This window comes from Oryctolagus cuniculus, chromosome 5 (genome assembly GCF_051225735.1).
Source record: "Oryctolagus cuniculus isolate XC-2025 breed Fujian yellow rabbit chromosome 5, ASM5122573v1, whole genome shotgun sequence".
In the NCBI taxonomy this organism is placed as follows: Eukaryota; Metazoa; Chordata; class Mammalia; order Lagomorpha; family Leporidae; genus Oryctolagus; species Oryctolagus cuniculus.
In genome coordinates this window covers 169962090-169988541 of record NC_142871.1, presented here as the reverse complement: position 1 = coordinate 169988541, position 26452 = coordinate 169962090, and the positions used below count along the sequence as shown (strand labels likewise).

General features: G+C 54.0%; 6 protein-coding genes and 1 long non-coding RNA gene across 10 annotated transcripts; 6 read left to right on the top strand and 1 right to left on the bottom strand.

Moving 5' to 3' along the window:
* The first annotated feature begins 726 nt into the window (after positions 1-726).
* LOC149126865 (uncharacterized) lies at positions 727-6887 on the top strand. Of its 4 annotated transcripts, none has more exons than XR_016234417.1 (3): positions 727-2456; positions 3955-3995; positions 5440-6887. It is a non-coding gene; the product is annotated as an uncharacterized LOC149126865 (long non-coding RNA). The 4 variants fall into 4 exon arrangements; XR_016234416.1 differs by having other exon boundaries at positions 3955-4020; XR_016234419.1 differs by having other exon boundaries at positions 727-1274; positions 3955-6887.
* Positions 6888-10763: 3876 nt separating this feature from the next.
* Positions 10764-11404, bottom strand: LOC100347785 (histone H2B type 1-C/E/F/G/I). Its single transcript, XM_002721625.6, has one exon. The coding sequence runs from the start codon at positions 11173-11175 to the stop codon at positions 10795-10797; it is 381 nt and encodes a 126-aa protein (XP_002721671.1). The 5' UTR covers positions 11176-11404; the 3' UTR covers positions 10764-10794.
* Positions 11405-11513: 109 nt separating this feature from the next.
* Positions 11514-11989, top strand: LOC138849852 (histone H2A type 1). The gene has a single exon (XM_070074897.2). The coding sequence runs from the start codon at positions 11566-11568 to the stop codon at positions 11956-11958; it is 393 nt and encodes a 130-aa protein (XP_069930998.2). The 5' UTR covers positions 11514-11565; the 3' UTR covers positions 11959-11989.
* Positions 11990-12805: 816 nt separating this feature from the next.
* Positions 12806-13972, top strand: LOC100353127 (histone H3.1). The gene has a single exon (XM_070074896.2). The coding sequence runs from the start codon at positions 13542-13544 to the stop codon at positions 13950-13952; it is 411 nt and encodes a 136-aa protein (XP_069930997.1). The 5' UTR covers positions 12806-13541; the 3' UTR covers positions 13953-13972.
* Positions 13973-17405: 3433 nt separating this feature from the next.
* Positions 17406-17812, top strand: LOC100345719 (histone H4). The gene has a single exon (XM_008248475.5). The coding sequence runs from the start codon at positions 17451-17453 to the stop codon at positions 17760-17762; it is 312 nt and encodes a 103-aa protein (XP_008246697.3). The 5' UTR covers positions 17406-17450; the 3' UTR covers positions 17763-17812.
* Positions 17813-19182: 1370 nt separating this feature from the next.
* On the top strand, positions 19183-19698 carry LOC138849851 (histone H3.1). The gene has a single exon (XM_089333516.1). The coding sequence runs from the start codon at positions 19236-19238 to the stop codon at positions 19644-19646; it is 411 nt and encodes a 136-aa protein (XP_089189642.1). The 5' UTR covers positions 19183-19235; the 3' UTR covers positions 19647-19698.
* A 2250-nt stretch (positions 19699-21948) lies between these two features.
* On the top strand, positions 21949-22736 carry H1-5 (H1.5 linker histone, cluster member). The gene has a single exon (XM_002721618.6). The coding sequence runs from the start codon at positions 22018-22020 to the stop codon at positions 22693-22695; it is 678 nt and encodes a 225-aa protein (XP_002721664.1). The 5' UTR covers positions 21949-22017; the 3' UTR covers positions 22696-22736.
* The last annotated feature ends 3716 nt before the right edge of the window (positions 22737-26452 follow it).

Below are 26452 nucleotides of genomic sequence, written 5' to 3'. Positions count from 1 at the left end.
TGGAGAGAAATCCCTTCCCTCACAGGCAGCAGAGGGGCGGATCCTGCCCTGGGCGCCAGGGAAAGGCCCAGGCCCTGAAGAGTTAAAATTGTATATGTGTGGGTGTAAAAAGTTAAGCTTAAGCTTACAGGTTTAAACCTTCCTGGTGCAGCTGTGAAAATAAGACAGAGTGAAGTAGCACCTTGACAGTAGGGACTCCATTTTGGAGCACTTGAGACTGCATTCTGGGAAAGCACCCCCCCCCCCCCCACCGTGAGACTCTGGTCTGAAACTATGATCTCAAATAGTCGGACAATAGCAGTGCACTACATCACCCTTGGCAACGCACAAAAACCCCCTAGCATGATTGCTCAAGCTTAAAAGTAGAAAGGTTGCACCTGGGTTACCTGGGCTAATAATGAAGATGTGATTTGTCTATGTCTTAAGATCATAATTGCTGATTGTAAGACTTTAGCAACCGCTTAGCAACCGTGTATTCTCTTCCCCTTCCCGGTTTTGCGGTTTTTGCCTTTATAAACCCTAACCTTTGGTTATCCGGGGCTGCTCTGCTCATGATGATCAGACAGCCCCAGCATGCTGGATAATCAATAAAGCTTCCCCGTGCTGTTTGCATAAGAGACGTGTCTCTTGGTGACGTTTTTCGGGCGGTCGACTCTAACATTTGGAGGCCCCAGCGAGATCGCGGCTGCCCGTGGACGCCTCCAACGGATATCTCTTGGGGTAAGTATAAAGGCGCCTAAGATAGGGACTCAGTATATGCGCGCTTCAGGTTTCAGTTTTTTGGGTTACAGGCCTGTTTCGGTTTCAGATTTTGGGTTGGCACGGTATGCACTGTGGCTGGCAGACGTGCCTGGAAGCCCCAGGCTACCACCTTGGGGGACGCCCCGAGAAGACCGGGAGACTGAGGACGCTCAGCGAAACTCCCATCAGAAATTCCCCTAGGCGGGAGTTTTGTGCCAACAGCGGTTACATTTTAGGTTTCAGTTTTTTGGGGAATTGCTTTTCTGTCTGTAACATGGGTCAAACTGTGTCCACACCGCTATCTCTTACTCTGGCTCACTGGCCTGATGTGCAGGCTAGGGAATCTAATCTCTCTCTTCTGATTAAGAAGGTAAAGCAGCAGTCTTTCTGTGCCTCTGAATGGCCTGCTCTTGGAGCGGATTGGCCCCCCGGAGGGCTCATTCCATTTACCACTCATTCGCTGAGTGAAAGAGGCCATTCTCCTGCCTGGCCGTCATGGGCACCTGGACCGGGATTTTGAGAAGACATCGGAGGTCAGTATTCCTTCCCTCAAGCGGGACCGGATCTGTGGAAGTGACCGTTGAGTGTCCAGCACCCCACAGCTCTCCGAGAACGCGGAGTCCCCCCGGCCACGGCTTAGCTACGGCCGAAACTCCAGAGGGATTGTAAGGAACGGGAGGGAAATTAGGAAGGGCAGTTGGCTGAGAGCCTGGAGACCCCCTGAGCTCGCTTCAGCTTCTCGGCGGCCGGACTGCGACCCGAGGATCAGGTCTCTCTCTCGGAGGGACGCCTGGTCACGCTGCCTACTGCTACACGAGCAGGGCTTAGCTTCGGTCGAGGCTAATATTGGCCCTTCAGGTAAACTCAGACAACTAGGTAGTGGGTAACCTTGAGCGATAGGAGATTTCAAACCCCACTCAGCCCCCAGACCGGAGGAGGTCATTGCTTTCTGCCTTCCTCCTCCTGGGGGCGGGGGGGGGGGGCTCCTTCCCCAACTCTTTTGCTCTCCTCAACTCCATTCCTATACCACTGGGCAGGAGAAAGGGAGAGGGAAATTCCACAAGTCTCTCCACCTAGGGAAAAGCTGTTACCTGTTACCTGTTAACCCTTTCCAACCTGGTAGAAAGTTTTCCGTCTTTGCAGCTTATGGTAGCTCTGGTGCGTCTTAAAGTTTTTTGTGAACTATTACTGTTGCTAAGCTTTGATTGCCTTAGGACTAAATCTGGAAAAAAAAAAAAACATCTGTTGTAATTGACTGAGTGTCTGCAGTAGTCCTAATTAATCTGGCTTTGGTTAAATTATAGGAGGTTCCCAACACTCTTGGTAAAATGGCACACCTACCCAACCCCACGGTTAGTCCTGCCAAGCCCTGGTGTGCGCAGTCTTTCCTGTAAATGGGGGACCACAGCCTTTCTCTGCACTCTATTCTAGTCCATGTGGCCTGGTGCACCCAGGCAGGCATAGCCAAATATCTCTAGGCAGAGCCCCCATGCCAGGGCTGCTTCTTTTTCCTCTCCAGGAGGAATTTCCAATTCAATACCACTGCTGACCTTACCTAAGGGAGCCAAAACCTTAAGCCATTAACCCTTTCCAACCTGATGGGTTTTTCTCTTTGCAGCTAATGAAAACCTAAACAATGGGTTCATATGCTGATAATCAGCTCTTTTCTGTGCTGCTGTCCCTGACTCATCTGAGAGCGTTCACCTGTCTTGAAGGTTTCGCGTTTTTCTATTGCCATTAGAGTCTTGATTAAAAAAACCACAATGCAAAGTTGTTTACATTGTTTATCTGTTTTTAATGTCTGAGTGATTACCCAACTGATCAGAAATGTACTAATTTTGGCTAAATGGTTTGACTCTCTGACAGCTTAAATTCTAAACCGAGTCTTCCAACTTTGGGCTTCCAGTTGGATCCCTGGAACTCTCAAAGGATGAGACTCTAAATTTGTTAAAGTAACAGCTGCTTGGGTCAATTCAGATTATATAAAATATATTAAAATGTTATAAATGGTGTCAGACCTATGCTGTATTTATGTTTTTGCTTTCCAGCTAAAGTGGTCTTATAAAAATAAGAGTAAATTCTGTGTATACAAGCCTTTATGTTGTTAACTAAAGTAAGCCAATGCAGATTGGTTCAAAAAAATTGAGGTAATGCAAACGCCCTTCGGTTTGCTCAGTGGCTTGCTTGCTCAGTTTTACATGTCTTTAATATGCTTTAAACTTATTTCTCTTAATGATAAAGATCTTTTCAAAGTTGTAAACATGCACTAGTGTTTGCTGTCCAGGAGGTGTTATCCTCATGTTACTTAAAAACATAAAAATGTAATTTTAACTTTTATTTCAGATAATGGTGTGGTATTCATTAACAACTCAGTGTCTTAAGTCATCTAGGCATCAGTGCTAAGTAAAACTTGGAAAAATATATATACTTTTAACATCTCAAATTCAATAAAAAAAAACTGTTTAAGTTTGTTAACATGTATTCTCATAGGTTGTCCATACATGACAATTCAAGGCTATGTAAAAGTAACAATGGTATAAAATTTCAAAAGGTGTAAACAAGTCATAAAAAGTTTTAAAATGTTTACGATTTTAAAATATTGTTTACAGAGTTAAGTGCTAATGCCAAAATTACACTAACCTAAAGTTAAAGTCTGATCTTCTGTTATAACAATGGTTTTTTTTTTTTTTTAAATGTGTACTAATGTTAGTAAATATCTAAAAATGGTCTAAATCATAAATCTTGAAATCTGTTTTTGCAAAAACTGTAACGTCTATTTTAACAGCGTCTGCTTATTCGGTTACTCTGCCATTTCTAGAGTTAGGTCCTGTAAGCTCTTTTTTTGACTCTGTTAAATAATCCTAAATTATGTAAACTCTTATATACAAGTTTTTTTTTTATTTCTGGTTTATTCGACAACAAGAGACATAAAATTCATGTTAATCCATTGTGTACTCTACTGTCTCTGTTAAGTTATGGTTATGCGGCAGATGCTAGAAAACTGCGTTCCAGAAACCCAAGAAAGCTCTAGTGTCCACAGGCTACACGGTAAATACCCAGAAGCCAAAGAATGGCAGAGACCTCTGCCACAATTTCTCCTCTAAGTCAGGCTACGCAGTAAACACTGGTTAAACTGCCAGTTAAATCTAAAAGCCCAAAAAGTCAGACTAGAGACCCAACTCGCTGCCTCACTTCTCCTCTTTTCTCTTCCAGAAGGGAAGTTACTACTGTTCTGCAGGACTCTCCACTGTGATGTACGGTTTAATCCCCAGACCTTATGTAAGGGATGACTGACCTTTTCTGTAATAATGCCTGGCCACAGTATAGGGCCCCAAACAACAACAACAACAACAACAACAAAGGTTAAACTATAAAATAATGTGACAACTAGATCAATTTTTCGGTGTAAAAAGTTACACTGACGACCTCAAAGTATGCAAGCAGGTCACCACAGTTGATCTTACCTAAAGGGTCATAATTCTCCTCATGGGCACAGTCTTAACTCGCAGGAAAATACTAAGTGTCAGAATTTGCCCATGACCATAGTTTTTCTAGCTCACCCTGATATTTAAAAAAATCTCCAAAAATCAGGATTGGGTTGAGCACCCCCTTGATTGACATCATAGAGGCTGACTCCTTGGTCTACTTTATTAGAGACCAGGAAAACAGGAGCAAGCTAGCAGCAGAGGATAGGCAACAGACCAATCAATGGCTGCTTTACACGGTGATTGCCATCAAGGAGACCCAGCAAGGCCAGTGCACCCCAAACGGCACCTGTTGCTGATATAAGGAGCCAGGGCATTGGGCAAGCAGCTGTAGTGACAGCAAATGCCTTCTGTCAGCCCTGCCAAGAGCACGGCCACTGGACACGGAACTGCCCTGGGTGTCGAAGGACTCCTGGTTCAGAACCACAGACCCTGTGGCCCTGAGCTAAAAAGCCTTTGGCTCTGTCCAGCCTCTGCCCAGCTTCCAGCTCCAGCCACTGCTATTGGGGATGGCCTAGGGTCAGTGAAATGCAAGTTGCCTATTTCCATCAGCCTCCTATTCAGCTCTCCTCCTAGTCCAGCCATGTAATGCAAGTCAACAGGGTGCCTCCCTTAAAGGAGATTTGCATCTCTTTCAATTCTCTTCCAGCACCCCATGGATAGGTCTGGGCCTCTCACACCCAGCCAGGCCTTCAAAGTCTATCCAATAACATTAAGCTTAGAAAGCCCTCCCTGCCAGTTCCTAAAAACAGGGCTTTCGGTAACAGCTAACTCAGATAGCCCTACATCGATTTGGACAGGTCCTCACTGAGGACTTAAAGGGCCTATCTCTTGAGGGGGGTGCACAATAATCCATAATATAAATGGTTAAATGTAAATAATTCATTAGTCTGTCCTTTTCCCAGCCTGAGACTCTAGTCTTGTACATTGGCTTAACTTCCTAGCAAAACTGGCTACTAAATATCCAAAAAAAAAAAAAAAAAATTGTCTCTGGGTCAATCAGACTAGACAGGCACAAACCCAAATTTGTACTTTTCCTGGAAAAAGCCAAACAGCTCCAGGACCAGGCCAAGCAGGGCTGGGATTTCTGGCCTGCCATCTGGTCACGGAAATCCTGGCTATTTCCTTTCCTTGGCCCACTAACTTCTGCAATAATGATGCTTCTCTTTGCACCGTGTGTTTTTAATGCCCTTGTTCGTTTTGTCTCTAACAGAATAAAAGCTGTTGAACTCCAAATGGTCATCAGGCAAGACTTCCAGCCCATTCCACTGGATGACTTGAGCAGCCCTCTGGACCGAGCAACACAGTCTTTCCAAGGCCACTGTTGCACACCATAAGACAGGTAGCAAGAGGAAATACCCAAATCCCCTCGACACCCACATGCCAGCTTCGAAGAAGTTACAGAAAACGGAACTCCATCCATAATCCCAAAGAAGAATTTTGGGTATTACCTCTTGAGGGGAAAATATTAGGCAGAAAGTCAGTTATAAGCTTATGTGTGTGTGACATAAAGGCCTAATGTGTCCAGCATATGCATCTGTATCTCAGTCATCCTGACAATGTTTCACGGGCAGCCTGGCCTTCGCATCCTGCCCTGCCCCCTTCTACCTGATAACCTGCCAGGTGGAGGTCCCCGCCCCTTCTGCCTGAGAAATCTTCCACAATCTCCCAGATGCAGCCCAGTATCTGCATTTCAGTATTACAAAACAGGTGGGGGTTAAATCTCATTTTCATGGTGGGGGGTTATGCACGGCCCTAAAAAAAAAAAAATGTTGTCTTTATGCCGACTAAACTGGGGTGGTTAAAAACTCCATGGCCAAACTCAGAAAACGACTGGAAAAATGGCAACGGGAGAGGGAAACTCAACAGGGATGGTTTGAGTCATGGTTTGGCCGGTCCCCATGGCTTACTACTCTACTGTCAGCCCTAACAGGACCCTTAATTGTTTTACTCCTAATTGTAACCATAGGACCTTGTGTGTTAAATAGACTCATCACCTTCGTGCGGGAACAAGTTAAAAATGTTAAACTCATGGTTATAAAACAACAGTATGTCACATTAAAAAAGACAAAAACAAATAATCTCTAAGATTAGAGATCCTCACAACAAGGAGTGGGGAATGAAGAGTTAAAATTGTATATGTGTGGGTGTAAAAAGTTAAGCTTAAGCTTACAGGTTTAAACCTTCCTGGTGCAGCTGTGAAAATAAGACAGAGTGAAGTAGCACCTTGACAGTAGGGACTCCATTTTGGAGCACTTGAGACTGCATTCTGGGAAAGCACCCCCCCCCCCCACCGTGAGACTCTGGTCTGAAACTATGATCTCAAATAGTCGGACAATAGCAGTGCACTACATCACCCTTGGCAACGCACAAAAACCCCCTAGCATGATTGCTCAAGCTTAAAAGTAGAAAGGTTGCACCTGGGTTACCTGGGCTAATAATGAAGATGTGATTTGTCTATGTCTTAAGATCATAATTGCTGATTGTAAGACTTTAGCAACCGCTTAGCAACCGTGTATTCTCTTCCCCTTCCCGGTTTTGCGGTTTTTGCCTTTATAAACCCTAACCTTTGGTTATCCGGGGCTGCTCTGTTCATGTATGATCAGACAGCCCCAGCATGCTGGATAATCAATAAAGCTTCCCCGTGCTGTTTGCATAAGAGACGTGTCTCTTGGTGACGTTTTTCGGGCGGTCGACTCTAACAGCCCCTGGCCTCTGACAGCCAGACCTTGGACATTGTCACCAGGACTCAGGGAAGTAGCATTCAGATTCAAAACGTTCGCAAACGACTGCTTTGCTCTTAAATAACATGTTTCCTTATACAGGAGATGCAAACTGACATCTTTTTCTTCCCTCAAGAATTCAGGCATGGTGCTATTTCTTTCTTTAAGTCTGCCAAACACAGCCAGTTCTTCCTGCTTCTCACAGGAGTGGAGGTCAATGAAATCCCTAATCACAGACAGAGGGCTGACGTAGACAGGATCTGAGCCTGTGTCCCCTGTAGTGGAACATTGGAAAGGGGGGTGGAGGCAGGGGAGACTGTTCTGGAAACAGGAGCACTAGCAGAGAGGCCACAGCACAGAAAAAGGGGCTGGGCTTCAGCCTGATTCCAGGCCCCTCCACCTTCCTTCCTTCCTGCTTTTGTTCATTGTAAGACAGGCGAGAAAGCAACACTCCCTAGAGAGAAACGAGGACATTTCAGAGTCAGGATCAAAGGAGAGTAGAGATAGAATGTGCCACAATAACAAATCCAAGGGAGGTGCATATGCTAATCACTAGCTATGACAACCATTTGATCACTCCCTATTGTTTGTTCACATGTATGAAAACATCACACCGTGTCCCCTTAATGTATATAACTGATGTATTAATTGAAACATTAAGGGGCCAGTGCTGTGTTCAGAGGGTCAAGCCCCCTATGTCACTGGCATCCCACATGATTCAAGTCCCAGCTGCTCCACTTCCCTTCCAGCTCCCTGCCACTGTGCCTGGGAGAGCAGAAGATGGCCCAAGCTCTGGGGTCAGAGAGTTCCAGGTTCATGGCTCCCGCCTGGCCTAGCCCCAGCTGTTGTGGCCATTTGGGGACTGAACCAGCCAATGCAAGATTTCTTTTTCTTTCTGTCTTTCCCTTTCTATGTATCTCTGCCTTTCAAATAAATACATCTTTTAAAAATATTGATTAAAATATAAGACAGATGTAACACAACAAGCAAAGAACATATTAAAAAAAAAAAGCAAAGATCCATATAACTCTTCAATCCACAATAAACAACTCCAAACATTTTTTACCACCGTCACCTCGTTGCTGTGAGTGAAGAATTTAGTTTTTCTTTCAACCACTTTATCCCGTGCCCCGCCCAGAGAGGCCAAGAGGGGAGGGGGTTTTGAGGATCTAGAAAGCCGGGAAGGCCGGGGTGTCTGACCTTGGCCTGGCAGGGTCAATAGACCAGACAGCTTTCACGGGCTGAGGTTTTGTTTGTGGCCAGAGATCCTGAGCGAGATGACTGGATGATGGCAGCAGACGTTGGTTTTGTTTAGTCTGTAGCGTGTTATATATATACATATAATTATAAGTTGCCAGTATTGAAAAACTAGATTAGATGAAGATGCATGTCCTCTTGGAAAGCTGAAAGGCTCCCTGTCTGTGCCCACACAGCTACAAAGGCACCTTGTGAGCGGCGTGGGCGGGCTTTGTGCTCCTCTGTTCTCTGTGGCTCCCACAGGCCCCCACGTCCCACACGCCAGCTGCTCTGGTGCCACGCTCGGTCTCACGGCAGAATTAAAAGAACAGTGGGACACGTCTTGGTCAGTATCTCTTCCAGAACTAGAGAAAGGGAACAGTGTTGGAAGGCTGTGTGCTTCAGGGAGAACAGCCAAGGGCACTTTTTGTGCACGTGAGGCCTGGTCTCTCACACCCAGCCACTTTGGCTTTCATCGGCTGAGACCTCAGGGGCAATCAGCTTTTCACCTCTGGTTTAGGAAATTTCAACGGTCACTTTAGCCATTTCAGCAAAGAGAATTTGGAAGAGCAGGCTGGGATTGAAGCATGGAAAACAGTCCTAAGCGCTGTTAAGAACTGAATGGGGGGAAGGGTCGGCGTTGTGGCATACTGGGTATGGTACCCGTTTGAGCACTGGCTGCTCCACTCTGATCCAGTTGCCTGCTAATGGTCTGGAAAAGCAAATCCTTGGGCCCCTGCACCTACATGGGAGACGTGGATGCAGTTCCTGGCCCAGCCCTAGCTGTTGTGGCCACTTGGGGATGGAAGATGGTTTTCTCCCTCTCTCTCTGTGACTCAGTCTTTCAAATAAATAAATCTCAGCGTTAGGTCTTAATCTCCGACGTGAATGGTAATGGAGACAGGGCTCTGGTGGCCTCACAGAGGAAGAGGGGGCAGCGTTGGAGGGCGCAAGGCAGGTCGTGGGTGGGCATAAACAAGGGGAGAGAGACTCAGCCCTGCTGAGGCTTTGATAGCCAGAGGGCGAGAAAGTAAGTCTGTAGTTTAGGCCTCTGTGCTGTGTGAATCCTATCAAGTGAAGCCCGGTTGCAGCGGGATGCGTGGAAGAGAAAGTCTCTCTCCAAAGAAGGTACGCGAGTGGAACTTTGGAAGAGAACTCACAGGTGCTTAAAGGAAAAGGGCAAAAGGAAGACTGCGAAGTGACTGAGATGACCAGGCTGACAGCAGCCTGTTCGTGGTGGGCGAACTGAGCCTTAAACCGCGTGATTATCGTCCTCCCGGGTCAGACAGGGGGCGGGCAGCAACCCCGCAAAAGCCACCTGGAGACGGTCGGTGCTTCTGAGGACCGGAACCAGAAAGCGTAATCCTATTGTCTGGTCCTAGGGTACAGAACGTTCAGTTTTGTATTGAGCAACTCAGACCACACCCAACACGACCGTCCCTCCGTCTACCCCGCCGGCCTGGCACACGCGCGTTCCTGCGGATGCGGGGACAGCGGGGTCAGCGTCGCTCCGCGGAGCCTCCCGCCCCAGTGCCAGGCGGGAGGGAGCCGTCCGCGGGCCGCGCTCCTGCGCCCTGGCCACGAGAGGGCAGCGCGTCCGGCTCCGGAGCGGCCAGGGGCGCCCGCGTCGGGCAGGGCACTACGGGGACCCGCCGCAGGACCCGGGCCGGCTCGGCCGTGCCAAAGCCCCTTCCCCGGCCTCGAGCCCCCTGCCCTGCCCCGACCCTCGGGCGCGGCTGCCTCACCCCGCGCGCGGGGCTCTCCGGCTTCCGTCACAGGAACCTGAGGGCGGCTCCCACCGTCCACACTGGGAGCGCGGGATCAGACCTGAGAGCCGCGCCCGCCTGAGTCCGGGCTCCCACCGTCCACACTGGGAGCGCAGGATCAGACCTGAGAGCCGCGCCCGCCTGAGTCCGGCTCCCACCGTCCACACTGGGTGCGCGGGACACACTTCCAGATCCGCGTCTGCCTCAGAGACGGACCTCCCACCGTCCACACTGAGCGCGGGACCACCGGACCGAGACCGCGCCCGCCTCAGAGCACGGACCTCCCACCGCCCACACTGAGCGCGGGACCGCCGGACCGAGCGCCGCGCCCGCCTCAGAACCTCGACCTCCCACCGTCCACACTGAGCGCGGGGCCAGACCTGAGCGCCGCGCCCGCATCAGAGCCCCAGCTCCCTGTACAGGAGGGCGCCCACCTGAGAGCGCGGGGACCCGAGTCGGCGGCTCTTATCCTAAAGCTTCATGTCCGCGCCGCGCCCACCCCTTCCCGGGCACAGTGCGAGGACTAAAGCCCAAGCCCCCCACCGAGAGGCGTCCTCGGAGCAGTACCAGGGCTGACGGAAAAGCCGCCATTCCACTTCCGCGCCACCGCAGACGCTGGCCAATCACGGCGGGGGGCGGGTGCTCGGACGGCGCCGCCGCCCAATCGGGGCCGCCTGCGGATGCGGGGAAAGCGGTGACGGGCAGATGCCTCTGCCACTGCAAGACCTCGCCCCTCACTCCCACCACACGACACAACACAACACAACAGCACAGCTGCTTCTCCTGAGAACGTGGTGGCTCTGAAAAGAGCCTTTGGGTCCGCCACGAGTCGATGACGAGCGTCTACTTGGAGCTGGTGTACTTGGTGACGGCCTTGGTGCCCTCGGACACGGCGTGCTTGGCCAGCTCGCCGGGCAGCAGCAGGCGCACGGCCGTCTGGATCTCGCGCGACGTGATGGTGGAGCGCTTGTTGTAGTGCGCCAGGCGCGACGCCTCGCCGGCGATGCGCTCGAAGATGTCGTTGACGAACGAGTTCATGATGCCCATGGCCTTGGACGAGATGCCGGTGTCGGGGTGCACCTGCTTGAGCACCTTGTACACGTAGACCGAGTAGCTCTCCTTGCGGCTGCGCTTGCGCTTCTTGCCGTCCTTCTTCTGCGCCTTCGTCACCGCCTTCTTGGAGCCCTTCTTCGGGGCCGGCGCCGACTTCGCGGGCTCGGGCATGCTGCAAACCTCTGAGTCTTCTAGCGCGAAGAAACCAAGTGTGGGCCAGCGCACACACCCTGACTATTTGTTTTGTGCGAATGCAAATGAAGGGTTGCAGCGATTCGGATTTTCATTGGCTCGTTTAGTGTCTTCCTCTCTGATAGGCTAGCTTTGATCCTGCACTCTGATTGGTTCCTTTTGCATCTCCCGCCTCCGGGACGATGGCCTTTGAACTCGTTACGTTTTACGGAAATTGGGAGCGGGCCTGGCTTTACTGCTGCTTTCTGATTGGCTGCAGTTTGCATCCGGCCACAGGCATAGGCTGCGTCAGGAAACCACAGCAGGGTATAAGTAGCTGGTAGCGGGTCCGCTGTTTCACGTTGCTGAGGCTCGATTTGGCAGCTGATCATGTCTGGACGCGGCAAGCAGGGCGGCAAGGCGCGCGCCAAGGCCAAGACGCGCTCGTCGCGGGCCGGGCTGCAGTTCCCCGTGGGCCGCGTGCACCGGCTGCTGCGCAAGGGCAACTACGCCGAGCGCGTGGGCGCCGGCGCGCCCGTGTACCTGGCGGCCGTGCTCGAGTACCTGACGGCCGAGATCCTGGAGCTGGCGGGCAACGCGGCGCGCGACAACAAGAAGACGCGCATCATCCCGCGCCACCTGCAGCTGGCCATCCGCAACGACGAGGAGCTCAACAAGCTGCTGGGCAAGGTCACCATCGCGCAGGGCGGCGTGCTGCCCAACATCCAGGCCGTGCTGCTGCCCAAGAAGACCGAGAGCCACCACAAGGCCAAGGGCAAGTGAGCGCGCGCCACCCGGCCCGGCCCGCGCCCGCACCAAAGGCTCTTTTCAGAGCCACCACGGCGTCCACGAAAGAACTGAGCACTCGGTCACAACGCTGTAGATGTGAATACTTGTACTATTAAGCACGAAGACACCGCAGTGCTGGGATTTGCAGACGGAGAACCGGCTCTTGTGTCCGCTGGTCACTCCCTACACCTACAAGGTGACCGTTGTGTAAAGCCAGGGCTTCTCTGAACTGTGGTGCAGGGAGTCCAAGCATTCGAAGTGGCTTTGTCTGCTTCCCCAGGGGCGGAGTGGGGCAGTAGAACGCGGGACTTCGCCCCATCCCCGGCTCTGGTGAAGAAGTCAGGGCGGCGTGCTCGGCTCCGCTGACCCGGGGAGTTCTGAGTGCGCACAGTTACACTGCCCTGGGCCGGGAGGACGAGGCGACACGCGCAGGTCTCCCTCGGTCTGCCGGTGCCGGGCTTCCGCGAGCACTGGGACGGCTGTGGGTGCTGGCGCCGCGGGAGCCCGCCGGCGCAGGTCCACCTGCACTGTCCGGTGGCGTCCCATGGACTCCCGACTCTGCCGTTACTGTCCCTTGACTCGGTCTGTGGGACTCTACGCACCCTCCCCGGGCGGGCAGCTCTCCCGGCGGGGCCGACGTGCCGGGCTAACGTTACCGCGGCTGCAGGGAGCCCCAGCGGCAGAGGCGTCTGCCCGCCTCCGCTCCGCGGGGCCGCTGACGGCCCTGATTGGGCGGCGGCGCCGTCCGAGAGCCCGCCCCCGGTCCTGATTGGCCAGCGCCTGCCGCGGCGCGGAAGTGAAATGGCGGCTCTCCGTCAGCGGCGGGTCTGTCTCGGGGGGCTGGGTCTCTAGTCCTCGCGCAAGTGAAATGGCGGCTCTCCGTCGGCGGTGGAGCTGGTCTCGGGGGGCTGGGTCTCTAGTCCTCGCGGAAGTGAAATGGCGGCTCTCCGTCGGCGGCGGAGCCGGTCTCGGGGGGCTGGGTCTCTAGTCTTCTCACCGAGCCCTGGAAGGGGTCGGGGCGGCGCGGACAGGAAGCTTCAGGATAAGAGCCGGGCGAGTCGGGTCCCGCGCTCAGAGTGGGCGCCTGACGGGGCAGGGAACCGAAGCTGAGGCGACCGCGGCTCTCAGGCCGGGGTCCCGCGCTCCCGGAGGGGACGGTGGGAGGTCGGGGCTGAGGCGCGCGCGGCTCCCGGGCCGGGGTGGGAGCCGTTCCTCAGGGACCCCGAGGGAAGCCGGGGAGGCTACGATCGCGCCGCTCCGCGTTCGCATCCAGCTGAGGCGGTCAAAAGAGTCGAACAAAAACGCGTTTCCTGAAGAACGGTTCGCGCTCCATTCAAAAATCCTCTCCGTGGGCGGAACACGACCGCGATTGGTCCAAAGCAGCGAACGAAATGTGACGTCAGGAGCCGTGACCCGGATCCGAAGGGCGGGAATAGCCAAACGCACACTGGAGTTCCCTCCAATCGGGTTCCGCCCGCCACAGCTCTGCCCAATCAGGGCCGCATGAGCAGTATAAGTGCTGGCCGCCGGCGCGGGGTCTCCGTTGCTCGCTCTCGCAGCGCGCAGGATTCTCAGGCATGGCCCGCACGAAGCAGACGGCGCGCAAGTCGACGGGCGGCAAGGCCCCGCGCAAGCAGCTGGCCACCAAGGCGGCCCGCAAGAGCGCGCCGGCCACGGGCGGCGTCAAGAAGCCGCACCGCTACCGGCCCGGCACGGTGGCGCTGCGCGAGATCCGGCGCTACCAGAAGTCCACCGAGCTGCTCATCCGCAAGCTGCCGTTCCAGCGCCTGGTGCGCGAGATCGCGCAGGACTTCAAGACGGACCTGCGCTTCCAGAGCTCGGCCGTCATGGCGCTGCAGGAGGCCTGCGAGGCCTACCTCGTGGGGCTCTTCGAGGACACCAACCTGTGCGCCATCCACGCCAAGCGCGTCACCATCATGCCCAAAGACATCCAGCTGGCGCGCCGCATCCGCGGGGAGCGGGCCTGAGCCTGGCGCCCCCCTCCCGCCCACATCCCAAAGGCTCTTTTCAGAGCCACTTTCATTGTCATAAAGAAGCTGCACGCTGCGGTTCAGTGTATATTCCTCGAAGCTGTCATGTTACAGCCTAATGCTTAGCTGCAAAACACGTGGTCCTGAGTCCTTTCGGACAACGCTAGGGTTGTGATTTAGCAAAGTGAGTGCATGTTCAGCTGCTTAAAGCGCTTAAACGGGAACACTTTGGAGGTAGCTTTGAGGTTACTTGGTTGTACTGTTGGCAATGGCGTCTCCACTGTTCTATTAATAGGTAAGGGGCCATTGTAATGGAGGGGAGAACAACCTAGGCCTGGCAGTTTTAGTGTTTTCCTAGGGTCGAATAGTAGCTAGTGGGCCTCAAGTTTTCTTAGTGTTTTGAAACATTTGTGCTTGGCTATTTCTAGGAAATCATTGTTCGGGTGAGATGGGCATCCTGACTGTCCAGTGTTAATCCACCTCCTGGAATGCTATGGATGAAACAATTGCTCTCCTTTGCACTCATTCTGAGATGCTGCGAAAAAACCCTTTTTATTTAGGAGTTTCCAGGAGCCTCAAGGCAGTCGTGTGATAACTGGCATCAGAACCCAGGTGCAGAGCGCTGCAGGAATCCGGGTTTATACTAGCGACTGCACTGAGGCAGAAGACTACCCCCTCCACGTGGGTGCTTCTTAGTGACCCTGACTCTGGGAAGACACTGGCACCCAACAGCTGCTCCAGGAGACAAGTGGTCCCTCACCGATTTGTGAGAACATAAGTTGCTAGGGTCCCATGAGCCTTACTCCATCTTCTGTGTGTTGTAAACTGAACGATCTCGATTCTGCTCGCTGCTACATTCATTCGTAGGAGAGAACGTGATTGCGGCAGGTGCACAGTAAATGGTAGCAGCATGAAAGTCTCGCTGTTTTACTATCTTGACGGACACAGGCAGCTCCCACTCAGCAGGAGAGTCGCTGTGTGCCTGCTACCTCCTGCATTGCATATTCATCCCCGATACTTTTGGTCACCATTACTTTTATTTTCATGATGAGCAGAGAGACTGACAGTTATATAAATGCTCACAATTCCCTAAGTGTTTTCACGGATGTTTAAGTGTGAACCTGAAGCTCTAGGGTTCAGACAGGTCGTACGTTACTCCCTCTAGAATTCTAGTTTTTTCCAAAGGTACCCGCATAGTGGAGGATAAAAGTCGAGCCTTTCAGTGTCCCACAAATGCGAAGGGGAGTTCTGGATAAGCGTTGAGTGGCTGGAGGAAGGGCTGTGGCAGGAGTCCTGGCTTCCTGCAAGTGGAGGGGGCAGAAATTGGATTGTTCTCTTCAGCTAGGAGAGAGACTGGAGTCGTCAGAATCTAATGTGTGGGGTGCTATGAGGTGGTGAGGGCATTTAGTATTTGCAGGCTACAGTTGGTGCTTTGGGGAAATATGTAGAAACCTTCTGATACTTGTTTCCAAATCGGGTGCCCAACTCCTCTTCCCTGGAGCGTGGCTAAATTCAGACTGCCTTCTAATGAACAGAATAAAAGGCACAGAAAGACTGATGGTGAGTGATGGCAGAGAGCAGGTCATACCAGTATTGGAACCTGTTAAGCCAGTCAGTGAGGCCTGATACAACTGGTTAGGGCCCTGGGCTTGACCCCAGGCCTGATGTTAGAAAAGTAAACTAACAGCCAGTGAAATGCTGATTGCTCAGGAAAACCCCTCACCTGGGGCATTCCAAACTGCTACCACACTGTCAACTCACCAAGGAGCCTGCCGGCACGTCCCCACCTTACCAGGGTCCCTGTGGCACGCTGCACCTGCCCCAATACGCAGGGACTGCACGCTGCTCAAACTCCGGGCAGGCCCAGCCCTCACTGTTAACCGTCTCCCATAATATAAAATCTTTCTAGCTAACTAGCCGCCTCTTCCCCTTCTTCCAACTCTAAAACCTAACAATCGGGTCCTGTGCTTCCTCCTCGGTGTCTCACTCAGGTTGTGTGCCTGGTGGGAAACAGGCCTTTTCCAGCCAGGGACGCCCAGCAGCCACAGGTATGAGAACTTTCCGGACCCCACTCAAGCCTCAGAAAACTTCAGCCCCCTCTCACATCTCATTTCTTGAGAGACCACGACCACATCCATACAATTCAATCCCTCCATTCCTGACCTGCCATCAATGTGTGAGGTCATGTTTATTGTTTGAAGCTGCCAACATTTGGGGAAATGTGTCACAGCACAGGTAAGTAACTGGTGCAAGAGAAAAATGAGAGTGAGGAGATTCCAAGCAGAACCTGCTCGCCTAGAAGACACTCTAAGGTCGTCACAAAACACACCAAACACCGGAGCAAGGGAAAGGGTTTATTGGGGAAAACCCAGCAGACCGCAGAGAAGGGGTGAAGAGGGAAAAAGAGAGGAGAGTATAAGAGAGAGAGAAGAGAGAGAGAGGAGAGACGAGAGGGGGAGAGAAGAGCAGAGAGCGCAGAGAGAGCAGAGAGGACAGAGCCACGTGTTCAGGAACAGGTCCTTTTAAAACTTTGCCGGAGGGCGCGCAGGGAAGCAGGAGCAGCGAATCCCATTAGGATGGGGGTGGAGCTTGACACCAGTGGTTGGGCCTTGTGGCCACCTGGCTTCCAGCAGCGGCGGCGGGGGCTAGAGCCTAGGATGGTGTCATTTTCCTAGCAGACCACAGCCCTACACTTTATCGCAGGTTACTCCCTTGCCTATCAATGTCCAGAAATCAGCAGGATGTATTCTTTTGTGATGCCTAGAGAGAGAGGCTGGAAACCACCCACCGAGAGGACGAGCTCAGTTGACTGTTCAGGTGCAGCCGCTGAGCGAGTAGGTGCCTGGCGCCTGGTGTGGTCCCTTGAGCTGCGTCTCGGGTGGCAGGGGTTGCGGAGTATACATTTTGTCTTTTGTCTAAGTTCACCTGGCAATGAAGTCTACGAGGAAGCAATGTGCATGTGAACAGATCCCGGTGCGTAGACCAGCATTCTACCTGTTTTTAGAAAATCACCATTTCTCAGAGGAACAGCTAACAACACACGTGTGCCCTTCCCAGTATAAGCCACAGCGGGGGCATCCGACACGGGCTCTGCTCCAGCTCCGGCCAATTCCCACCCAGCTCGCTGCTGTGGCCGGGGAGAGCAGTAGGAGACGGCCCAAGTCTTGGGGCCCCTGCACCCACTGGGAGACCCGGCAGAGGCTCCTGGCTCCCGAACACTGATAGAATCCGCGGACACCGACTGGAGCTAAGGCGAGGCCAGGGAACTGCCCGGTGAGGGGCAGCACCGAATAACGCAGCAGCAGCCACCGAGAGCACTTCCCACCCAATCAGAAGGCTTCATGTTGGGAAGTGCCGCGTAAGCCCCGCCCCCTGCTCCTGGCCCTGCAGGCGGGACTCAGAGCTGGAACGGAGGGTTCCCAATCAGGTCCGAGCCTCCGCTATATAAACCAGCGGCTCCGCCGACTGCGACGGGTGATTCCGGCAGACGCAGGCATGTCTGGACGCGGCAAGGGCGGGAAGGGCCTGGGCAAGGGCGGCGCCAAGCGCCACCGCAAGGTGCTGCGCGACAACATCCAGGGCATCACCAAGCCCGCCATCCGCCGCCTGGCCCGGCGCGGCGGCGTCAAGCGCATCTCGGGGCTCATCTACGAGGAGACCCGCGGCGTGCTCAAGGTCTTCCTCGAGAACGTCATCCGCGACGCCGTCACCTACACGGAGCACGCCAAGCGCAAGACGGTCACGGCCATGGACGTGGTCTACGCGCTCAAGCGCCAGGGCCGCACGCTCTACGGCTTCGGCGGCTGAGCTGCCCCGCGGCCCCAGACCCCACCCAAAGGCCCTTCTCAGGGCCCCCACAGTCTCTGGGAGCGCTGTACACACCGCAGTCCTAATAACAGCAGGAGTTGAAGGGTGGGGTTCCCGGGTGTGGATACGTGGCATCGGGTCGCTGTGCGGCTTGGCCTTGCAGCCGGGCGTAGCGGTCGCTCCAAGTCCTAAGTCGACTGCTCTCGGTGAGGCTTGAACGCTGGCACGAGGGCGCACGGAACCCAATACCTCAATCCCTGTGGAATCCAAACTGGGCAGGTCCGGGCCTGAGCGGGCACAAGGCTTCTGCGCCCAGTACAGCCGTGGGCACTGAGATCAGACCGCTCCCTCCGTGCTCATCACGTGCAAACCACCACGCTGGGCCGTGTGGCTGCACCACAGCCTGTATAAAGGACACTACCACCTCCTTCAAACACGCAGGGCCTGCTGCTGCAGGCATGGCGCCAAACACGACCCTGGGGTGTCTCCCCCTCCCTTATTCCGCAGCGGACACCCTAACCGCGACCACCCCTCTGCGCACACAGTAAGTCAACAGTTCCCCCCTGGTGACGGCTGTGGGGGCTTTGGAAAGAGCCCTTCGCGCCAATTGAGGCGCCAAGTGAATTAACGCCCTGACTTGCAGCGCCAGCATCGCATATAGGCGCCGGTTGTAGTCCCGGCTGCTCCGTTTCCGATCCGGCGCTAATGTCCTGAGATAGCAGTAGAAAATGTCCCAAGCGCTTGGGCCCTTGCACCTGTATGGGAGACCGGGAGGAGGCTCCAGGCTCCTGGCTTCCCATTCGCTCGGCTCCGGCTGTTGCGGCCATTGGGCAGTCGGATAGAAGACCTCTCGTTTCTGAAAACGCTTTTCAAATAAATATTAAAAAAAAAAAAAAAAAGGCGCCGCATAGGTTATAGTCCAATCAGGCGCCAGCTCGCGTCCTGACCTGTTAACGGCCTGGGAAAGCACCAAGAGTCGCTAAGAACTTGGGCCCCTGCACCCACATGGGAGCTCCGGTCTTCGCTGTGGCCCAGCCGTAGGAATTGCGGCCACGTGGAGTGTGCCATAGAAGGGAGAATTCTCACTAAAATGGTTTCATAGCCTGGGTGTTAGAACGCCTGACTTTCAAAGGTTCCCTTGCAGTTTCTCCGCGTTATGCAGGGAGAGCTGGTTTAACCCCCCATGACATTTAGGGCCCCTAAAGGCGCCTGCCCCAGGTCTTCGCGTGCCGGTGCGCGGAAGCCGTCCGGGTCCAGTTACGGTACTGCTAACAAACATCGAAACGGAGGCGAAGACGTTCTCCCTTCATTCATGGATTAAACGGGGCGCCAATTGTGCTGGCGTGGAGGCGTGGCGCAGTAACCACCCAATCAGGGAGCGAGGCATCGTCCAATCAGAAGGCGAGGGCTGCTATAAACGCCCAGGCGCCGGCTTCCTCCGCTCATTCTCCCAACTGCTCGGGAATCTTCACTATGGCTCGCACGAAGCAGACGGCGCGCAAGTCGACGGGCGGCAAGGCGCCGCGCAAGCAGCTGGCCACCAAGGCGGCCCGCAAGAGCGCGCCGGCCACGGGCGGCGTCAAGAAGCCGCACCGCTACCGGCCCGGCACGGTGGCGCTGCGCGAGATCCGGCGCTACCAGAAGTCCACCGAGCTGCTCATCCGCAAGCTGCCGTTCCAGCGCCTGGTGCGCGAGATCGCGCAGGACTTCAAGACGGACCTGCGCTTCCAGAGCTCGGCCGTCATGGCGCTGCAGGAGGCCTGCGAGGCCTACCTCGTGGGGCTCTTCGAGGACACCAATCTGTGCGCCATCCACGCCAAGCGCGTCACCATCATGCCCAAGGACATCCAGCTGGCGCGCCGCATCCGCGGGGAGCGGGCCTGAGCCTGGCGCCCCCCTCCCGCCCACACCCCAAAGGCTCTTTTCAGAGCCCCCACAGCCGTCACCAGGAGGGAGCTGTTGACTTAGTGTGCGCGCGGAGGGGTGGTCGCGGTTAGGGTGTCCAGGGAGGGGGCAGGGAGAGAACCCACGGTCGTGTTCGGTGCCGTGCCTGCAGCAGCCGTGGTTGCGTGTTTGAAGGTTGGTAGTGTCCTTTATACAGGCTGTGGTGCAGCCACACGGCCCAGCGTGGCTGTTTCCACGTGACGTGCCGGAGGAGCTGTCTGCTGGTCGGTGCCCATGGCTACTGGGCGCAGAAACTTTGTGTCCGGTCAAACCTTTTTCAAGTTCCTAAGCCATAAAGATTTCCCCAGGTTTCCTGTCACGGTTTGGGGTTTCCCCTGCAACTATATATGATCCCATCAGTTGGTCTTTTTCTCCATGTTTTTGATCGGAAACGGGAACAAGAGCTTTCTCGCTGCGGCTCGCAAATAAGTTAACGACCCGTGGGCCAGAAGCCTCTTTAGCTAGGACAACTTGGCGCGCTTTCTACCAAGTGTACCTGCCCCCAACTTGTTTTCCCCTGTAGAGCTGAAACAGGGTGAGGCTCAACCTCAACGGCCAGCTACTCGCGTCTGATGTGTTACTCCTCCAGCTATTCGCCTACGGTGTGTTACTCTTCCCCTGAGGGCCTCAGCTTAGAAAGCTGTGAGGTTGGCAAGTGAGTAAAACCCGCACATGCACTCCCTAAAGAATGCTGGCTGCATTGTTAACCCCCAGAGCTCCCTAAGGATGGTTTTGGGGGTTTTCCCTGGTCCCTTTCTGAGAGCTGTGCTGGGGACGGTGAAAAGTGCTTAGTGCAAACATTTTCTTAGAGTTTCTCAAAAGGGCCTGTAGCAACATCTGTATGCCTGTGTGGAGGATTATAGAACATGGTGGAAAACGCGGGCAGTAAAGTTCACACATTGCAGACCACATCGTTTCGAACCGTTTAAAAAAGACGTAACAACTTAAAGATTGAGCACCACACAGAACAGGGCACTATCCAGTTCAGACTGCGGTTTGCCAACCTCCTGGGAGATTCTAAAGAGAAAATGGCCTGTACATCGCTGCACAGCTTTCCACTGGCACAAACTAAAATGATTTCAATATGGAACTAAAGTTGCTTGAGCTCCTTTAAAATGCTGCCTGCTCCCCCCTCTTCGAGAGCAAACCCCGCTCCTCATTCCGACCTCATGGCCTTCGTCTCAGTTGTTTCAGGATTCTTTTCTGAACCGTAAGAGCATTCAGCCTCTCGAAAACTGCAGCTCAGCCTTCCACAGTCAGTATCCAATTCGTCTTCCAAAAAAATGAGTCTGCAAAAACACCCATACTGGTCCACCCTGGCTGCTTACAGAAAAGAGCACTTGTGATCATGTAGTTCACGCAGTGCTGTCGGAAATCAGTGCAGACATTGGGAAGAACGCTTCGGAGACCAGACATCACCCTACATCTTTAAGCACTCGTGCGCTTATTAGGTTACTAGGCGACCTGGTTCATTTTTCATACTTGAGAGGTTGTTTTGGTAATGCAAATTATCTGTTAAATGTCATGTCTATTTTAATAGATTTAAACCAGCAATTAAAGTAAATATCCTAATTAGGAAATGTACAAAATTTAGAGTTTGATTTCAAGGAGTTGGATTCTAAAGTCAAGGGCTTTTCTGACCCTCCGGTTGCTATTCGCAACAATCGCTCTGAAAACCCAGATTTCCCAAGCTGAAAACCTCATTCCCTGAAGACCTCCTCGGCCCCCATAAACTGTCTTTACAGCCAGTTCGGTGTGACCGGCGTGAGGCTGCCGACAGCCAGCTGCGCGTTCCCTGTGCTACTTGCTACAGCTAGAAACAATGTTTCCGTCCAAACCAAGGAACCCAGCGCCGCTCCTCTTTTAGGAATCAAAGGCTGACACTAGGAATAAACCCTTCTAAACGCTGTTCGCTGGATACTTGTTCGGAATTTATTGCAACTTGCAACTAAGTAGCAGGATACCGTCAGCCCAAGGGGTTCTCACCAAACGCCGGAGGGATTTTTAAAAATATCCCGCCTCCATTGCGCTCGGTTGACGAACCCACAAGCAAGTCCGTGAACCTGGGGGCTGGTTTCCTCCTTTGGAACGCCTAAGCGTCAAATTCCGTGCCGATGTTTTCTGCATTTAATCGAATTTCGGGGACGAACAAACACAACCTGGAGACGCAGCCTCGCGCGGCGGCGGCCCGAGGGCGGCGGATTGGACGCTCCACCAATCACGAGGCAGCGCCGGCTTATATAAGCCCCGACCCGAGCGAGGCGGCATCGCCAAAACTTGTGCTCTGGGCTCCGCAGCGACTCCTGCCGCCATGTCGGAAGCCGCTCCTGCCGAGACCGCCGCTCCGGCGCCTGCCGAGAAGTCCCCCGCCAAGAAGAAGGCGGCCAAGAAACCGGGCGCGGGCGCGGCGAAGCGCAAGGCCGCCGGGCCCCCGGTGTCCGAGCTGATCACCAAGGCCGTGGCCGCCTCCAAGGAGCGCAACGGGCTCTCGCTGGCCGCGCTCAAGAAGGCGCTGGCGGCGGGCGGCTACGACGTGGAGAAGAACAACAGCCGCATCAAGCTGGGCCTCAAGAGCCTGGTGAGCAAGGGCACCCTGGTGCAGACCAAAGGCACCGGCGCCTCGGGCTCCTTCAAGCTCAACAAGAAGGCGGCGTCCGGCGAGGCCAAGCCCAAGGCCAAGAAGGCGGGCGCGGCCAAGCCCAAGAAGCCCGCGGGCGCCACCCCCAAGAAGCCCAAGAAGGCCGCGGGGGCCAAGAAGGCGGTGAAGAAGACGCCCAAGAAGGCCAAGAAGCCCGCGGCGGCGGCCGTCAAGAAGGTGGCCAAGAGCCCCAAGAAGGCCAAGGCTGCGGCCAAGCCCAAGAAGGCGGCCAAGAGCCCCGCCAAGCCCAAGGCTGTGAAGCCGAAGGCCGCCAAGCCCAAGGCTCCCAAGCCCAAGGCCGCCAAGCCCAAGGCCGCGAAGGCCAAGAAGACGGCCGCCAAGAAGAAGTAAAAAGCTGCGCCGTCCGGCCACCGACCAAGCCCCAAAGGCTCTTTTCAGAGCCACCCAGAGACCTCTGGAGGGAGCTGTCTGTCCACCCTTCGCTCGTGTCCAGCCAGGCTCGCACGTAGCTATGTGGGCTTCGAGTGCCCTACCATTCCACGCAGTGCAGTGTCCGCCCACTCGCCTGTCGGGGGTAGCCCTCGCCACCTGGCCCCGGGGGACGTTGGCTCTCCAGGAGCGGTTTCCATGGCTCTGAAAAGCGCCTTCGATGCGGGCACAAGCCGACGTGCAGCTTTAAGCTTGTTGCGGATGGCCAGCTGCAGGTGCGCGTCTTGTTGCGCACTGTGTTGCCCGCCAGCTCCAGGGTCTCGGCCGCCAGGTGCACGGGCGCCCCCCAGCTCTGCGCGGTTGCCCTTGCGCAGCAGCCGGTGCACGTGGCCCACGGGGAACTGCAGCCCGGCCCGGGATGCCGCGTCTTGGCCTTGATGCGCACCTCGCCTCTGCCTGCCGCGTCCGGACATGGTTAAACACGCAGCTGAAAGCTGCTGGTAGAAAGTAGATTATGTTGCTGCTTCTGAGCGCGATGAGGTGGCCGTGCGATTGGCTCTTGCGCTGTTTTCATTTAGGCCAATGGAATAGGGTGATGTAGGGTAGAGCCTTCGATTGGGTGACGCGTATGTGACGCAGTCGCGGACAGCTAGCTGCCTTGTCTTCTGTGCATAGCGTCCCGTAAATGAAGAGCCGTGGCGGGCTCTTCTCGCCGCCCTCCGTAGGCTGGTTTGTGTTTGCGTCTCCCTCTTGCCAGGAGCTAGGCTGCTAGCTCACCACCAAGGGCCAGTGCAGGCGCATCCACGTACGTATACAAGGCACACCAGCAGGAGCACCCCGACGCCGGCCACTAGTCCTATGCCTCGGGCGTCATGACATCGGGGACCTAGCTTTAATCGGCACAAAGATGAACTAGTGATGCTGAAGTCGAGAAGGAGAATGAAGTTCAACCCAATGAATCCCCTTTTCTCACCAGTTAGGGAGGGAGGGTGGGTCCTCGCCGCTACCGCAGGTGCTGGGCCCGCCATTTACAGGCTGCCGGCGCCTCTGAACGCCTGTCCCTGTGGGGCCGAGGTCCTCTCGCCTCCCCCCGCCTCCATGCCTTTCCCGCGCGGTTCCTCTATCTGGAGTTCCAGCTCCCGTTCACGCTCCTGTTAATCTTTCCCTTTAAGGGACGGCGTTTACTGTTTTCACTTGGTCTCCGTTTTCCGTCTTTTGCGTCTCTGAATCGGCCCCAGGCTTCATTTCCCGCTACTCCCCCTTACTGTGTTTTCCGTAAGAAGGGAAATTGTAAACCAAAAGGCCAGGAGGCCTTTCCTCACGTGCAGGCTCGCAGCGTCCCGGCTGGCAGAGCCATCTTGCCTTTGACGTTAAATTAATCGGTGTGGAAACGACGTTCTGCAAACTGCCCAACACCGTCACCGTGCGTGTAGGTATTGAGCTTCCTGTGGCTTCATGCTTCAGGAGTCTCAGAAGTGTACATCCTTTCTAGACTTCCTTTTCCTTTGTAATCCATTTCTAACCAGCATTGCCTGTCTCCTCTATCATGGCTGGCTTATGGGACTTTCACTAGTATCCAGCTTTGAAATCAGGAGACCAGTTCCTAACACATACGGCCACTTGAAGACAAAGAATTTGGCCTCTCTGAAGCTCAGTTTTATGACCTGGAGGAAATAGCAATTCATGGTTCCATGACTGACCTGAGGAGCAGTGAGAATACTTTTTGAATTAAATTGGCACATATTTTTCAAAAAGAGAAATCTTATATGAAAATTCACAGCATTTGAAAATTTTCTTGCACTAAAATAAACTTTTTGTTCTCATTTTTTAAAACGTTTTGCAGCGCCTTCTATTTGGCATTTTCAATGTTTCATGCACCCCCATCTGCTCACCAAACAACGTCACATTCAGCCCATGCGGCGCTGGCTGTGCTGTGTTTCAGTTCATTTCCACTTCCAAGCTACTTAGTGAGTGTATGCTATGTGCCAGGAACTCCCCTGAGGTCAAAGAAATGCAGCTGTATAAACAGGAAGAGTTTATTCGTTGGATATTTTCTGATGGGGCTGATACATTAAAGACTGTCAGATAATATTGCATTTGTAGGAAGGTGGAAAGCAACACAGAAAGGAGACAAGGGAGAGGCTCTGCCTTTTCCATTTTAAGTAACAGCGTTGCAGAACATCAGCCCTTTTTTTTTTCCATTTCAGCCATTTTTAATGAAAGTTGTGTAGGGAAGATTATTCTTATTCCTGCAGCTTCTCAATTGTTTCTTTCTTGCGGTTGCCCACTCTTCCCTGATTGGGACAACTTGGCTTTCTGGGCAAGGATCTTGTTTGTGGTCTTTGTCCAGTTCCAGCCTAATAACACCCGCCTTGCGGGGTGAACGTCCTTGGCCTCTTCTTGCTGCACCAGTCCAGTGTACAGGACGTATCCATTCCTACAAACATGGCTGACCTTCGTGGTGTCCTGGCCAGCTTGTGCCTCACCATCCCTTCAGAGAAGAATGGACTGCACACTGCACTTCTGTCTCAGCTCTTTGGAACGAGGAAAGCTCTTAGGAGACAGTAGGCCTTTGGGGAAAATTATTGTAGGCCAAAGAAAGAACAGGAGGCCCTGAGGTGCTGTGCAGGGGGTGGAAGGGCACTCCCTGGGCTAGCAGGATCCATGGGACACCAGGTGGCCAGTGTGGCTGGAACCCAGGGAACAAGGAGGAAAGTAAGCCAGAGTGGAGCTACGGGCAGGGGAGGCTCCAGAGCATGGAGAACCTTCTGTGGCACTGATATGGGGCAAATAGGCTAGCAGCTAGATATGTCTGTTTGAGCTGGAAGTCTCTGCAAGCCTCCAGATGTAACACTGTTCCCCGACTTGTCAATCAAGATGGCCCCCTTTCCAGGATGCACCTGCTTCATCTAGGACCTAAGGGGGGGGGGGTTGCCATGAAAATGTGGACACTAAGTTTCCTGTGGAACTTGTGGAGGTGCCATAAAACTCCCAGGTGGCTTCACGGCTGTAGAGGCTCCTGTCCCTATCACAAAAGGTGCCAACATAGGGAGTGCATTCTCTCTCTCTCTCTCACCAGGAGACCATGGCTACAGGTGCCACACAGGTGCTCTCCCTCTCTCCCTTTCCACACCTCTCCTCCCTTTGGGCCATCCTCTGGCCCACTCATAACCAGTATTTCTCAGTGTGGGGCAACCCACACTCATGGGTGTGTGTTCATGTTCTCACCTTATGAACAAACTCTGCTGTTACTTTGTACACCTCTTATGTGCCTGCACTTAGTAATCTCATGTTGGCATGAGAGCCTGCAGTAAGACTGATACGCCCTGCCCACACCAACGCCATCATGGCTGTGGGTTGTGTGTCATGTAGCCATGCTCTCAGTAGCTGCAGGGAGCTGTGGGGTTGTGTCATCAGCACTGACTTATTTCAAACTCTGGCCTTGGTCTTCAAAGGAAGAGGCACAAGGCACTCCACGTGTGTCTACTTCCTGACCCTGCCAGAGTGGACCGAGAAGAAGCCCCGGTGTGAGGCATCAGGACTCCCACAGGAATGCCAGAGGAACACTGAGCTTTTCACTCCCAAAAGCTGCTTTCGTCCCAGAAAAGCCTTCTTCCCAAACTCCCTAACAAGCAAGTGCTTATGGGGGAATCATCAGTCTCCAACCTGCTCCCAGCTGGGGGCAGCAGCAGCCACACAAACATGGGCTGTTGGCAAA